The sequence below is a fragment of the Condylura cristata genome, unplaced genomic scaffold (assembly GCF_000260355.1).
Source record: "Condylura cristata isolate star-nosed mole 26May11 unplaced genomic scaffold, ConCri1.0 scaffold00018, whole genome shotgun sequence".
Classification (NCBI taxonomy): Eukaryota; Metazoa; Chordata; class Mammalia; order Eulipotyphla; family Talpidae; genus Condylura; species Condylura cristata.
The window spans coordinates 10,354,427-10,372,042 of NW_004567119.1; the positions used below are offsets into that span (position 1 = coordinate 10,354,427).

Here is a 17,616-nt window from a genome sequence, read left to right on the forward strand (position 1 = left end):
TGAGATACAATTGAGATACAATTTAACATTAATTCAGAAAAACAAATGATTCACTATTTGTATATATTGCAAAATTATTACAAGTTTAGTTAATATCCAATTAACACACACAACCACAATTTGTTCTTAATAAAAGAATTTCTGATTCTCTTTCTGAGCAACATTCATATATCCAATGTTGTATTAACTACAGTTACCATGGTACCTATTATATCTCCAGGCCTTTTTAATTTATAATTGGAAGATTGTATATTTAACAGCATCCCGCTTTATCCATTTTGTCTATTCCCCACTCCCCTGACTATGCAACACTAGAGGTTCTTGTAACTGTGAGTTCAGGTTTTGTTTTTATAAATTTCATACATAAGCAACATCATAGAGTATTTGCCTTTCTTTGTCTGACTTATTTCACTTAGCTTAATGCTCTCAAGGTCTGTGTCAAAAAATGGCAGGATTTTATTCTATTTTTATCAATGAATAATATTTCATTATATAGCTACCTGTACTACATTTTCTGTATCCATTGATCAGCTGATGAATAATGGTTAATTTAGTCGTGGAATCATATTCTATTGTATAAATATAAAACACATAACTTTTTCTAATCCATTCATTTGTTGAACATTTAGTCACACTTTGGATTATTATAAAGAATGCTACTTTTGACATTCAATGCATTTCTTGGTATGAAAATGTTTAATTTCAAGCATATTGATATCATATGGAAAAATTCACAACATTCATTCCTCCGGTAGTCAAAAATTGCTGTTGGCAAATGCAATGATTATTTCTTCAGTTTACAACTTATTGGTTTCTTCTTCTTTAAATATCCATTGGCGTAATTTTCTTGGATTTCATATTTTTTGAGTCACTCTTCGTTTTGTTTTGTTTTTCTGAAGTAGGGATATATTCTGCTCAGTTTACATCAAGTTCAGCTCTAGACCTAGTCCTTTGTTCCCCATTACACTCTCTCCTCAAACAAACCCATTCCGTCTAAGTCTTCAAATTTCATCTAAATAGACATCTAGTAGTCATTCCCAAATAGTGCAGCCATTAAAAAGCAAAACAAAACTCTAGACATATCTCTCTATGTATAACTTCCTACTCAACATTTCAGTTTGGACATCATTTTAATAGACTTAAAATCAAGCTTCATTTTCTGTCTAATAACACTGCTATTAATTCTTGCTTACAAATAAGTACATGTATGTATATTTTCATTATAGGAATTAATAGGACATAAGTGCATATTTAACTTCATAACAAAACTGGCAAATTGTTTTCCAAAGTAACTATACTAATTGCATTCCTGCTATTATCGTCCTAGCAATCCCAATTGTATATCCATATTAACTTTCATTTTTTTTATCTTTCTGATTTTTAAAGATTTTATACAGGATAAAATTAACTCTTTTCAGGTGCACAATGTAATTACTTTTACCAAAGGAGTACAATTGTATAATGCTACAAGAATCAAGATACAAACTATTTCCATGATACCAGAGGTCCCATTCTTGCAACTAATCATCAACTCTTCAGTTTAACCCCTTGAAACTACTGACCTGATTTATCTCAACAGTTCTATTTTTTTTTTCAAAATGTCATATACTTGGAATCAGACAGTGTATATTCTTTCGTGTTGGCTTCTTTTACCAAATACATGCTAAAAAATCATCCAAGCTTTGCATGTATCAGTAATTCACTTCTTTTTATTTATTTTTCAATAATTTTTTTTTACTATTTGTAAACATTTTATTCCTACATTTTTAGCTATGTACATGGATGTCAATATTTTTGCTATAATTGTTTTCATTTTTTGTTTCCATTTCTTTTTACTGGTAAGTAGTACTACTGTATGAATGTACCACATTCGCCCACTTACTAGTTGATGATCGTTGGGCAATTGCCACCTTCTCATGATTATAAATATACCTGCTATATGCATTTGTGATCAAGCTACTGCATGATATGTATTTTCATTTCTCTAAAATAAATGCCTTCAATGAGACTGTTGCAATGAACAGTAACTATACAGTTAATTGTACATGAAATCTTCCCAATGTGGCTGTACCATTTACTTCACATATCATGACAGCATGTGAAAATCTAGTCACTCTGTATGTTTGGTGTGCCATGGATCTCACTGTGTTCTTACCAAGAATATCTTAGAATAATATTGCTGCCTGGCATCTTTTCATGTTTTAATACTTGTACCTACTTTTGTTGAAGTGTCCATAGAATTCTTCTACTTAATTTGTTAATAAACACGCTGTTTGTCTAGCTATTAAATGTAAGAACTTCTTATATACCCTGGCAATAAGTCTTATATCATATACATTGTACAAACACTTTAATCGAGTCTCTAGTATATCTTCATTTTTTCAGGCTGTCATTCAAAAGCAAATGTTTTTCATTTTTTTTAATTATTTTTTTAAAGATTTAATTATTTATTCATACAGAACTGGGGTACAGGCCAGAAATGCAGAGGGTGAGAGGATTCACCAGGAACAGAGTGGGGAGCAGAACAGGCAGATCGATGAAGTACACTGCTGAGGGGAGCAGCGGGCGGGTCAGGAGAGGTCTGCCACGCCATGTGGTCACCTCCGGGGCAGGCGGGGATCAAACTCATGCGGAAGTGGTTCTAGCTTCTTAGTGCAGTGCTTTAATCCGCTGCGCCACCAGGGAGGGCCGCAAATGTTTTTCATTTTAAAGGCCAGTTTAATGAATTTTTCCTTTCCAATTAAGAGGGGATGTAGGTCCTGTCCTGGTAAAGCTGGTTTCACACATGACTCATTCTTCTTTCCCACTTTCTGTAATCCTCGCATAAAAATTATATTCTTTCCTCATCAAATACTTGATACATTTTAGCAATGAAGTCATCTAAAATGTTGATTTCCTCTGTTATAAGATCTTTAACTACAAATTCAACTTCCTCTACATTTCTTCATTAGAGAATTTTGACAGGAATTTGTTCATCTAAGTTGCATACCCAGTATACATTTCTTCATAATATTTTCTTATTTTTCTTTCAATGTCTGTAGGGTCTATAGAGATACCACCCCAGTCATTTTTGATACCTCCCCAAGCCATAATGGCATTTTGTATTCTTCCTTTCTCTACAAGTTTTATGTAAAGTAAGTAATACATTTATTAATCTTTTCAGAGAAACAATTCTTTATAGCATTGGTTTTCCCTTCATTGATTTATTTTCTTTTTTTTAGCTTACTTTGGTTTATATTTGTTCCCCACTTTCTTTCTTCACACAGAGACTCAATTTACTTAAAACATACTGATAATCTTAGTTTACTAGGAAACATGTCATATATTTCAAAACAATTATAAATGCAGATTATATTTCCTATATTTTTCATATAAAATAGTACCTGGTTTGAGGCAATCCAAAACTGGTTCCAATACCAACACGAGGTAGATAGTTAACCACTTTCTTTACTGTTGCAGGGTCTGGAAAGTTGAACATTATAGCAACTATGGAAAATAATTTAAAAAATATAAAATAAATATGGCTTGCTTTCTGACTTCAATATTTACTCTTGCTTCAGGAATCTATTAAGTACAACTCTCACTATAGAACTTTATTATATTTACAAATCAAGATTTAATTTTACATGTTAAAGTTAATATTCACTTCACTTATGAACTCCTTTGCTATAAATAGTCTCAGAAATTCTAATAAAAACAGATGCATTGATGTGAAATGAAAAGTTACCTAATTGCCACTCTGAATTTACAAAACTGAATTTTAGCAAATTAAATATATTTCTATGAATTTCTACAAAGAGCTATTGAAAAAATTAACTTTATATGGTTAACAACCTAATACCAAAAAGACGACAGCTACCAAGCTATCAGTTATATTTATTCCTAATGAACAGCTTCAAAAACCATTCTTTATAATGCTAACATGTTTATGTTCTTTATATTCAGGTAAGTCAGAACAAAGTATGACCTGAGGAAAAATTCTTCCTCTATGTTTAATAATGAAATTTGGATGCTTATCAATCATTTCTATTGCAATAATTTACATATTTAAGAATAAAAAGACATGATTATAAGTATATTTAACAATAATGTTAATTTATGATACTATGTGAGAATTTCTATCCTTTTTAAAAATAGGAAAATAAAGTAATAATATGAGAGGGAATTTAGAATATAATAATTTGTTGGTATTAAAAGTTTACTTATATTACAAAGAACTGATGAAACTCAACAAAATAAAGCAAACAACCCCATCAAAAAAAAAAAAAAGAAAAAAGAAAAGGGCAGAAGAGCTAAAAGACACTTCTCCAAAGAGGAAATGCAGATGGCCAACAAGCATATAAAAAAATGTTAACGTACTTGTAATAAGGGGATGCAAATTAAAACCACGATGAGATACCACCTCACCCCAGTGAGAATGGCACATCTTCAAACAACTAGCAACAACAAATGTTGGCGAGGATGTGGAGAAAAAGGAACTCTCCTGCACTGCTGGTGGGAATGCGAACTAGTACAACCACTATGGAAAACTGTTTGGAGGTTCCTCAAACTGCTAAACATGGAGCTTCCCTACGACCCAGCAATCCCACTCCTAGGCATCATACCCAAAAGACACAAAAACACTGATTCAAAAAGATACCTGCACCACCATGTTTAGTGCTGCTTTATTTATAGTTGGAAAGACATGGAAACAACACAAATGCCCAAAAGTGGATGACTGGATTAAAGACACATGCCTTTTGCAGCAACATGGATGGAGTTGGAGAAGATCATGCTTAGTGAAATAAGCCAGAAAGAAAACGAAAAATACTGGATAGTTTCACTAATAGCAGGAGTATAACGGAGCGAGAAAATAATAATAATGAACAGTTATATACCAGAGACCTTTTATGGGGATGGAGTGGGGAATGGGATCAGAAACAGTGAGGGGAGGAAAATGCACTGGACTATAGTGATGGCACATGGGTGCTGTGGTGATGGAAGCCCACAGGGATTACAACTGAGATGGAAAAATGCACAAAATGATGTAAAAAAAACTTAAAAAAATTTTTTTAAATTGCAATAAATTAAAAAAAGGATACTTATATTAACTTCAATATAAGCAGTATATAAGCTGTAATTGCTCATCTTGATGACCCTTCTTTTCTACTTAGCCTGGAAAAAAAATTTCAGGCCAAAAAATTTTATACATTTGTATTACCAATATCTTTCAAATAAGCAAGTAATCATTCACTAAGCACCTAAAACATTTAAAACTGTCATACATAAACCCACATACCTTTTTTAAAAAAACCTTCACTATATATCAAGTATTATGCTGAATACAGTGGGGGGGGGGAGACAGAAGGAAAAAGCTATTATATTATAGGTTATGGCAGATGACCAAGGCCATGAGGGAAATGCAACAGAAAAATACACATAGAAAAGCAAGGATGCATGTGAAATTTCAAAGAAAGAAAATGAATGAGGATGAACAAGCAATAAATATTGTAAGGTTGAAACCCCTTGGGACTGCAAGAATGCAGACTGAACTAAAGTGTGAAACATTCACTTGATTATTTGCCTGGAAGAATAATGTTTGTATTAGGAAGAAGTGTGTGGGGGTGGAGATTAACTGGAAAAGAGATAAACATCTTTCCCTAAATTTTTAATCTCTGAAGAACATGATTTCATAAAAGAAAAAAGAAGTGTGCTTTCCTTAGAATAGCTATGTTTTTATAATACAAAAATAGATGTCATTATGTTGGATATTTTTAATGGTAATTTGCAGATTATAGAAAGATAATTAAAAATTGTTTTACTTGCTTGCAAAAAGTACTTAATATAAGTAGTATTACAGCAAGCCACTATGTTTCCTACATTCTTTCCTGTACGCCTTCACACATACCCAACAATGGTTTTCCTTTAAGTTCACCTTGTCTCTCCTTCATGTCATAATGAATTTTCCCAAGTTCCAGTCTAAACCCACAAATTAAATTTTAGTTCTTTTAAGAGTGATGTAATACAAAGCAACCAAGATTGTTCAGTACCATTTTCTGATGGCCCCTTTATAAATGGCAATGATTAGATACAATATTAAATAAATGTACGAATCATTTGATTACCTGTCCCCTCTCCCGATGCCACTGTCATACAGTTTAAGCACCAGAAAAATGCTGAAGACATCAAAACTCTACTACTGATTAAATAGTCGTTGTTCTCCACATTTACAAGCATTGCACTAATTTCTGATATAGCCAGACAAATAAAATTAACACAAATAATTCTAAAAGTCACCAAAAAGGGGAAAACTTGAAGATACAAGTGGTTTAACAAGGAAAAGAAAAAGTCAACAGGGCAGAGGATAGCCTACAAAATACTATCTAAGAAAACACTCTATCTTACAAACTAGAATCACAGAGGTGGAGGCTAGCTTTGTGACAATATACATCTGCAACATCTACCTCTGTTTGCCATGAAGATCTCCAGAGCTGTATTTTGCAAAAGGTAACGACGAGAGAAGATTGATCGTATCTCTGTAAATAGCCATTTTCCATGTAGGCCTTCAGTATATGCCAGAATCTAGGAAAGAAAAAAATAATCCAAAGTAAATGACAAGCTAGAATATTTTTTATCCCCCCCAATAAAATAGAAACCTTCCTATTAAATTTTTCTAAGAAATAAAATGGAGACTAAGAAAATCAAATGCAACTTTTAAGAGTAGAAACTTAAATGAAAAAGCAGAGCAAAAAATATAAAAATAATGGTGATTTTTGAAAGCAGTGATTTAACCCATTGTTTTTCAGGAAATATATATTACATTAATTATTGGTTACTGTGGAAAGTACAAATAAAACCTTAAAAGAGGAAGACCAAAAAATATCCTGTATGTTAATAAAGTACACAACTTCATATAAGGTGATTATAATGTACCCAGGGATAATTTTTTCATACTTTAAAATTATCAGTAAAATACTTAAGTTTATAACTTTAACAAAATCATACTTTTAAGGACTGTAAGGCAACAGTCACTCATTCGGAAAGCACAAAGACTGACTGTATAAGAGGTTAAGTATCATTTTGTCAGTTAGGCTAAACACAAACCTGCAAATGAACTCAGCATAATCTCTCTATGGAGTAGGTGGTTGTCAGAGTAACTTGTTACAATTCTTGTCATCCCTTGTGACAGACACAGTAGCTTAGAAGGCTTTGCCAACTCAAAGTAATCCTATATTCTGTCCTAAGCCACTGTGTTGCTTTGTTATTCAAGTTTTGTTTTTTAAAAAGTTCATTTCAAAAGCTTAATTATGAAGGTGTCAAAGGAAAATCAGATTTAGAATTTCTCCACACCAGTAATTTACATAAAATTAGGAAGGAAAACGAAAGATATTTGCTATGAAAACAAATTAGTCAAGAATTAAGTTCTCTCTTTTTCTTTTTTAATTTTTTAAATATATTCACTACATCATTCTTTATTTTTGTACAATGCTGTGATTTCCTCATGTTAAGTTTTCTTAAAACTTGGTAATCATCAATGTTAAGTTTTCTTAAAACTTGGTAATCATCAATTAAGGATACAAGAAAAATGACATTTGGTATGATACTGTATTATAGGGACAAAGAGGAGATAAAGAACAAAAAATAATGAAGAGTAAGATATATTCCTGAACAATTTTTTCTTTACTCACTGAAATTTATATATCTTACAGCAAAGCAAATCTGTATTTCTCTGTCAAAAAACAATCTTTTGAAGAAAAAAAAAGTGATTTAATTCACATATTACATCACTTTTATATTTAACCATCCAAAGACTTCTCATTGCTTTTATAATAAACTCTGCAGTTCTTTACAATAATTTATCAAACCTTATAGAGAGGCCAGCTCATTTTCCTCTGGTGCTTTATACTTGATTTCTCTTCTGTTTGGAATGTTCTTCCACCAGATTTTCACGTGGTTGGCTCATTCTCACATTAGAATTTCAATTCAGACATAAACTACTCAGAGAAGCCAGGGGATCTAAATCTAACTTCTTTTATCAGCACTTCATCCTCTCTACAAACTCATCACATTTCCTTCATAACACTTAAGAATGTCTAATATGGCCCTCCCTGGTGGCGCAATGAGTTAGGACACAGCACTGCAAACTAGCCACAGTCCTCTTCAGTGCGAGTTCCATCCCCAGCCCCAGAGGTGACCACATGGCGCGGCAGACCTCTCCTGACCTTCCCGTAGCTTCCCTCAGCAATGTACTTCGTCATTCTGCCTGTTCTCTTCCCCACTGTCTTTGGTGAATCCTCTCACTTTCCCTGCACCTCTAGCCTGTGCTCCAGTTCTGTATGTATACATAAAAAAAATTAATCTTAAAAATATATTAAAAAAAGAATGCCTAATAGGCCTCTGTTCAGCCCTAGAATATTAGAATCTCACACTAGAGCAGACTTTGAATATACTCCCATTTTTTATAAGATCATCTCACAGAGAGTAGATATTTCTGGATGATTAAATAATTCAGTGAATAGTAACCTAAGTGCTCTTTCTCTCTAAATGTGTATGTGTACACCTATGTGTATATGTACACTATATGATACATGTGAAATATATGGGCAATGCATGTCAAATATGTGTGATGTGATATATATGAAATATATGTGTGGTATATAAAAATATATATATGAAAATAATTGAGAAAATGGCTCTTTATCTAAATATTTCAGGGTTTTGGTTTCTCAGGGAAAAGCAGTATCTGTCAAAACTGGATCTATATTTTACCTTAGAGTGGCATGGCGGGGGGGGGTGGGTGGGTGTTGTGGTGGTTTGGAATGTCAACCTACCAGAGAGCTGCAAATTCACATATAACTTACAGTTGGCCCTCTCTGTGCATGGGCTCTGCCTCCAGAGATTCACTCAAGTTTAAAACAGAACACAAGTGATTAAAAAAATTAACATGTATACACAGACCATGCAGCTCAAAGCCGTGTTAGCTCAAGGGTCAACTGCATCAACAAGGTAACAAGTGGCACAGACTGCTGGGCAGTCTCCTCTTTATTTACCATTACACTATTACATACCTATAGTTTCCAATGTTATTAGAGTTTGCCATGCAGGACTTATGAGAAAATAGACTCTGGTATGTGTTCTGTAACATTTATAGTCCAACCTATTAAACTATTTATAAAGAAAATGAGGTCCAGACAAGTTAAACATATAAAACAAAATTTCTTGTGATATTAGTAAGACTCTCTTATTAGAGAACTCCCAGGTTCTCTAATCCCAAAGTCCAGGCAGCTTATACACACACACACATACATACACACACACACACACACACACACATAGTTGCACTGTTAAAAAAAAAGTGTTTAAACGTGTTAAACTAGAACTAAATTCAAACAAAATTTATATCAGCTACATTTGTTCTCCTGCACTGGATTATGGGTACAAGAGGAAAGACAAAAAAATGAAGAATAAATGATCCTTAAATTCTGTGATATAGGCCCTCCTTGGTGACGCAGCGGGTTAAAGCACAGCACTGAGAAGCTAAAGCCACTTCCGCATGAGTTCGATCCCGCCTGCCCCAGAGGTGACCAAATGGCGCGGCAGACCTCTCCTGACCCCCCTGCTGCTCTCCCTCAGCAGTGTACTTCCTCGATCTGCCTATTCTGCTCCCCACTCTGTCTCTGGTGATGCCTCTTGCCACCCCTGAGCCTCTGGCCTGTACCCCAGCTCTGTATGCACAAATAAGTCTTTAAAAAAAATTCTGATATACTGAGAATATCACAGAACAGTCTGAAAATTCTGAATTTTCTATCTGTAGAGCTATACTTACAGACCTGTTGCTCACATGTCAGTCACTGTAAGATCACAGGCAAGCAATCAATTATTAATAAGTTAACTAAACACTGAAATAAGCTAATAATGTACTGAAATTTTCCAATTAATCAGAAGTTAATTTACATTACATTCCTTTAAGCAGTGATTATTATATTTGAAATACAGCGAATGGAATGATCCTTTAAAGTTTTACTACCAAATTTTTACTATTAAAAACTACATTACAAAAACCCCATATACACAGCACAATCTTACCAAATCCAAGCATTTGCCATATTACATATATTTTGTAAATAATAAAACATTACCTATAATGTCTGAAATTACCTTTTGATTGCATTTTTTTCTGCATCAAAACCAATCACTCTTGACTTGACATTTATCACTTCCATATAAGTTAATGCACTATAAGTGTGTGTCTCAGTATGTGTGTACATATATACATATACACCTTCATAAATAATAGCCCATATTCTCATTTATTTTCAAACCTTATGTAAGTGGTAGCATACTGAATATGAAGTGTACTTTAAAAGTTAAAAGCAGGTCTAACAACACTTTAAAACTCAAAGAAAGAAAAACAGGAGAAAAGACAAAAACATATTTTAAATTGCCAAAGGTATTAAAAATTAAAATCTTACACACACACACACAAATGACTGTTAGAAAATTAACAAGTGAAAGTCTGTATATATGGTCAAGAAAGTTGGGGTTTAAGACAGAAAAAAAGAATCTCCTAACAGAATTACTAGATAAAATTGACAGACTAACATTGCTTTAAGGTATTCATTAAGAAAAGGTGTTAGTACTAGCATGCAGCTGAGGCCTGGCTAGACAAGAGGTTTATTTCTTATTGGAATAGTATATTCCTGGTCCGAGGCTTCACTTCAAAGTCTCTAGAGTTCAATTAAAACTGGATTAGGTAGACGCAGACCCTTCTTTGGGACTTTCTGTTCACTGAAACTCTACATACACTGACAGCACCCTAGACAGAGGTCTAGCCCTCCAATGAATCAGTTGCTATGGAAACCGTATCATTACCATTGCTCTGCAGCTATGACCCCAAGTCTGCAATAGCATGAAAGCTTAAGCCACAGCACTCCCCTGAATGTTTACCACCTTCTTTCAATACTGTTAGTATTATTACTAGTAAATTCAACTTTCATCTTCTAAAAATGGGTTTCAAGAAAGCTGGTTTTTTAGTCAAATATTGAAGTAAGGTTTATATTTAAAAATAAATACAAACACATAAATATCCATATATGTATGTATATATACATACACATAAGATGATTTTACATTAAAAAATAAGCACACCATCTTTAATAAACTAAGAAATGTAGTCTGAGAAATGATACATTATTTCCCCCCAGTACCAAAATTCTTTTTTCGACTCTTCAAATAGCCGACTATGAATACATAATAAAACTTCTTTACTCTGTTGAATTTATTGGCTTGAAAGTCAAACATTTTTCATTTTCCCTCTAGTCATGCATTTTTGCAAAAACTTATGAATATATGGAAATAAAACTCTTTTTTCTAAATCTCATAAAAGAACAAAAATAGGAAACTATCTTTTATGTCCAATTATGTTACTCTAATGAGGCATGCTTTATAAAACATTCAAAATAGGTTCTAAAATAAAGTCATATTTGTGTCACTTAAACTAGTGTCAATAAATCTTAAATGTTTTAAAGTTCATTTCGAGGAAAAAAAGTGATCAATATTTTACCTCAAAAATAAGTATATACATGGTAGTCTGCACATACAGAATCAATAAATGTATTTTCAAAAATACTACCCTTTTAGTTCAAAACTAGTATCACACATCCTAGCCCCAATTTTTGACAACTTTTGGATTTTACTTTCAGATAATTCCATGTTCCTGAGGAATTTTATAATAAAAGTAAAATCAGATAATATATATCAACAACAGAATTTAAAATTTCCCATAGAAATATTTCCAAACTACATGGATATATTTGACATAATGAAAAATATTTTAAACTCAGTAGTCAAAGTACAAACTTATCACACCATCAATTAAGCAATGAAACCACTGGCAGGAAGTTTTATTGATAATAATTGCACTTTTAGCAAATTATCATTAACAAAGGTTTCAGGTTTTACTGCATGTAACTTTTCTGAGCCTGGTATCAAAACACAGCCATTTATTCTAATACTATTGAATCCAGAATTTACATTTCAGCCATGTAACTTTTGGTTTTAAGTTTTCAAAGCTAAAGTCTTAACATTAGAGTTTGTTTTTAGAAAAAAAGGACATGGTTGAAACTCTAGTGGAAATGTTAAGATGATAATTTTGGTACTAAATACTTATACCCACAAATATATAAAATACCCACAAACCTTGTAAAGAACAGAACATTAATAACAAAAATATGAAAGTTATGATTATGAAAAGAAACTACCCTTTAATTGCATGTTTTTTTCCCCCACCTATATAGTAAATTTTGTCCTGCTTATTAGTACATGATATAGTACAGTATTCTCTTTAGTATTTTCATGGGTGACTAATTCAATTAAACATACTCATTACTCTAATGTTCTCCTTGGCAGTTTAGTCAGTATGAAAAATTAAAAATATATAAATAAAATGCTATGTGACCTTTGTATTGATTGGGCTAAAATGACTTTAGCCTGGGTGTGGATGATGGGGTAGCTGGGAGGGGCGAGCAGGGAGCATACAAACACATACACTCTTATGTTTTCTCTTCCAATTACTGAGGGAGATGATAAAACCACAGCAAATGATGTATCAGCTCATTTTATCTTATCGCTTTGGGGCTAGGTGACAATGAAGTTCATATTTCACTGGCTCCCATTGAAGATTGTGAAAATTACTTGCCCTCATGACCTGAAATTTCACTAGAAGACAGAAATTTCTCTTCTGCAAAGTAATGCAATTTTTCAGATGTCAACCTTTAGCCCAGCTTTAAAAATTAATTTCATTTATATTAACCAATGATATTGATATTTTCACAGAACGTGCTTTGATACATGAAGCACTGACTAGCAAATTGATGTTGCTTTAGATGGGTAAAATCATTTTATTTTAAGCTGCTATGGCAGGCAGATTTATGGCAAACTGAAATTCACATTTCATAATTTAATATTTGTGCCAGAGTGATGCACCTTTAAGCCCTTGGCCTGTAAATAATTCAGACTCTTTAGCTGGGTCTGTTTTATCTTCAATATTCTTCAGCTTAAAATAATTTGCATTCTAAATGATGAAGCATAAAATGTCCATCATTCCTTATTGACTTAACTTTTAATGTACATCTTAATGAGTCAAAAGGCAAATGTGGTAATGAAAAAGATGAACAAACAAGGAATTTTTCTAGCACTCAACTAATTATTTTACTTAAACTATATCTGCAGCAGACTGATTTCCTTAAAAGAAGAAAAGAATGTAAGTATACTATTAAAGAATATTAAGGAACAAGAATGCACCTTACTTTATTTTTCACAGTATCATATAAGGTAAAGAGATAGGTATTAACTTTCAAAAAAAGAGTAGAATGAACTTAAACAAAAAAAGATATCTGATTTTAAGGGCTGTTACATATAAATACAGTAAAAATAAGAACATAGTGTCAAAATTGAATCAGGTTTGTTCTATCTAATTTCACAGAAGAGATACAAAAATTAATTTGTATTGGTACGAAAATAGAAAATTTCAATATTTTAGAGTAAAAAGGTTACGAAAAGATATACAATCTGGTGTCTGGTTTTTATTACCATCATCCAACAGAGATAACTCAAAGAATGCTTTATTAATAGAAGGCAATCATCATGCCACTAGCCTATCATTTCATTAATAAGGTTATTTAAGCATAAACATACACAATTCAGCTGCTGTTCACACATTATTTATTTATATTATTAGAATTAGAAAAAGTTCAAGACATTTCTCTAATTTCACCTATTTTTTCTACAAAATGGTTTAATGTTCTAACTTTCTATCCCTGAAATGATTTTTGCCTTCTTAATAAAACAATATCCAAGTTGACTTTCCTTCAAAAAATTTTATATTTAACTTTTCTTTATATGGGGAAAATGGTCATATAAATTATAGCTTATTTTTTTTTCATTTAAATTGGAACGACTCCTAGCTATTCCTCAATGGCTTGCAAGAATCACTGACTTTTGTCTACCTATTATTCCACATGAATGTTCATTCTCTAAAATCATTAGCTTTCTATTTTATTAAAGAGCTAAATTTAAGTCTGAACTAATAAGAAAATGTCTAATTTTAAATCTATAAAATATTCTATAATTTATACTTTTAAAACAATCAATGAACCAAATTTCTTCTTGATGAAACTTGTTCTTTGTTTACTCAATCTCAATCTCAAATTGGTATCAAAAGCCCTCTAAAGGTATGTGAGCTAAATCTTTAAGTCAGAGTAATATCCATCTACAGCTAGATTATTTATCCCCTTGAAGCACATATCATGTGATTTACCCATTAGACTTTTCTTTGGTTATTACGTTATATAAACTAATTATAGGAAAAGCCTTTATTTATCTTCAAAATAATTGTTGTTGTTCAAACATAACAGAACATAAAAATAAAAAGCCAAAAAGAAACAATAAGTTACCTAGAACTCCATACTAAGAGTCTAAAATTACTACGGCACTTTTCCCTCTTCAATAGGAAATGCTTTTTGGTTCCTTTTAAAATAAATCTCTTATGAAATTACTCCACTTGTTTAGATGGAATAAATTACAAATGATGAGTATAAGTTCCTATTTGCTTCTACAACAAGAGCATGAAACTTGATAAATACTGTTCTCACATTCAGCTTCTGGTATAATCTTCTAAAGATTATCTTCTTAAATGACCTATATTTACAGAACATTATAAATACAATCTAAATAAAATTTGGACTTAAGCTAATTTCACTGTATAACTCCATATAAACACTGTTTACCCTCACTAGATTGACATTCCTAACTGACTAGACTTATTTGGAACCAAAATGGACTTACTTCTGACCAAAATGGAAGAACAGAGATTGGATTTACCAGTGCACATACATAATACTTAATTAGATGTAACGTATTGGAAAAAGAAGTTTTTAAACTTTAAATACCAAATAAAGATAGTGATCTCTAAGCCAGGACTAAAATATGGTGATGACAATTACTAACCCAGCTTGCCTGAGAGATTCTGCAGACCCCAGCACAGACAGGAGTAATGTAAGTAGAACAGTGTTCTCCTGGAGTAGGAAAAAAAGCTTGCAAAACACTAGATCAAGGCAGCAAAATTTACAGGGTAGAGGACTACACTGGATAAAGGTGAAAGAAACAGAGCTTCTAAGATCTACTGTCATCTTCAGTTGAGTACTGATCAACCACTGTGTGTTTAAAACAACAATCTGAAGCCAGTAAAACAATCAGGAAACAATGACACAATCAGTGCAAAAAAAAAAAAACTACCCTCATTAATTGATGGGGCACTGGATACAGTACTCAGAAGGGATCTTACCATATTTGTGAGGCCATAACTAAATGCTACTTTGGCCCTCCCCAACAAACTTTAAAAGCAAGATAAAGAGGGATCAAGCCAACTAGTTTCTTGTATCACAGAACAACCAATACACTGACCTATTTATGGAATGTAAAAATATCCAATTAGAGTAAATTAAACCAAGTTCATATTCAATTCAAAGTTACCAGGTCTACAAAAATATCAGGAAAATATAATCCATAATGAGGAGGGAAAATAATCAGCATTAACCCAGATGACAAAATTTGTAGAAAAAGTCAAATAATTTCAAAGCAAAACATAGGTGTAAAAAGTGTCATTTTATATGATGACAACATTTCATCAAGGGACCACAAATACCCAAGTTGTTTATAAACTGAATGATAGGTTAAAATATATGAAGCAAAAATGAGGAAAAAGAGTGAGAAATACATAAATTGACAAATACTAAAATATTTTAACATTCCTCTTTCAATAATTGATAGAGTAAATACATGGAAAATGAGTAAGAATAGAGACTTGAGTGAGTCCATCAACCAAGAGCTGACCATCAGTTTTATAGAATACTGCATTCAACAAAAGTAGACCACTCATTTATAAGATAGAGTATATTTAGATCAGAAAACAAATTCAATAACTTTAGCATATTCAAATCATATAATGTAAGTCCCTAAACACAATGGAATTAAATTAGAAGTCAGTAGCAGAAATACAGTTCCCAAAATTCCCAAAATTGGAAAACTAAATAGTGTATTTCAAAATAGTCTAACGGTCTAAAAAAAAAAATAGTAAAAAGCACCTTGAAGTGCTTTCAACATATAAAAAGGTGTGGAATGCAGTTAAAGCGGTGCTTAAAAATTGTAACACTAAACATTTAGAATGGAAAGTAAAAATGATTCAGCTTCTACATTAGAAACTATAAAAAGAATGCCCTCCCAGGTGGTGCAACAGTTTAAAGTATAGAACTATGAAACTATAAGCAGCCACTGCAGCACAAGTTTGATTCCCTGCCACAGAGGTGACCCACACAGCACACAGAATACTTCAGTCTATCTGCCTATTTTGCTCCCCATTCTGTCTTGGTAAATTATCTTACCCCTTGTATCTCTAGCCTGTACCCCAATTCCTGTATGCATAAATAAATCTTACAAAAAAAAAGAAACCTGAAGAAGAGTAAATTCAGTCCACAGGAAGGAAAAGAAATAAAAATTAAATGGCAACAAATGAGCTAGAAAAATAAAAAAATAAAGAGGAAAAAAATTCAATGAAACCAAAGACTGGTTCTTAGAAATTGATAAAATTCTAACGACACAGAACAGATTAAAACAAACAAAAGAAAGAAGAAACAAATTACCAGGAATAATTCCAAATTATTAGGAATGATACAAGGAATTGCTAGTTTCAGGAGTGAGGAAACATCATTACACTTACAGACATGGAATGAATATTAAAAGAATATTATAGGAAACAATATGACTAAATTAGACAAACTTTGATAAGTACAATTTTTTGAAAGACACAAACTACCAAACTCCCCTCCAGAAGAAAATGAAAACATGAATAGCATTAAATCTATTAAAGACATCAATTTCATAGTTTCATCTTCCCATAAAATAAACCCCAGGCCCAGATGGCTCCATTGCTGAACTGTCCTAAATACTTAAGGAAAATAAAGTACCAGTGCTACACAAAGACAGATATATTTATTTTGTTCAGAAAAATTAGGGTCACCATAGCCTATTGCCTAATATACAGGTTCATTTCAAATTAAATAATTAAATAAGGTCAAAATGTATACTAGAAATAGATATACACAACTACTTTTTTGAATTGTTTTTATGTAACACACCAACTAATAAAGCAACATCAGAGGTATTGTTTATATTCTATATATTTGTAAAACTGAAGAAAATATTATTTTATGCTGTTTCTAGGCAGCTGGGGACATACTCGTTTCTCTTTTCCTTCTGAGAGACACATTATGGTTTCATAGTTTTTCAGTTATGTTCTTTTTTTCTTTCATAATCCCAAGGATTCATCACTTTGTTAACCATTTATCAGAGACTCAAATTCAATCTATAATACCCATAGAGAAAGCAAATAATTCAGCCTCAGTGACTGTATGTGTGAAAATGGGTTGTGTCCCAGATAAATGGCCTACCTGCCTGTGACACAGATTAGGTCATCATTCAAACTAACAATAGGTCTCTAGAACAAATACAAAGAAATACTGGTTCACTTTAGCAGACATTTCTGTTTCACTGCTGTTCTGCTTAGGTAGTTATAATGTCATC

The 17,616-nt window shown here is 32.2% G+C and overlaps 1 protein-coding gene across 2 annotated transcripts in view; it reads right to left on the minus strand.

Moving 5' to 3' along the window:
* LRBA (LPS-responsive vesicle trafficking, beach and anchor containing) overlaps positions 1 to 17,616 on the minus strand; it is a 497,077-nt gene that overhangs the window by 152,784 nt on the left and 326,677 nt on the right. For both annotated transcript variants that reach the window (XM_004685322.2, XM_012726881.1), the window contains exons 40-41: positions 6,444 to 6,561; positions 3,384 to 3,486 (exon numbers count right to left, since the gene is read on the minus strand). In XM_004685322.2, coding sequence (XP_004685379.1) covers positions 3,384 to 3,486; positions 6,444 to 6,561 — 221 coding nt within the window. The remainder of the gene's footprint in view (positions 1 to 3,383; positions 3,487 to 6,443; positions 6,562 to 17,616) is intronic.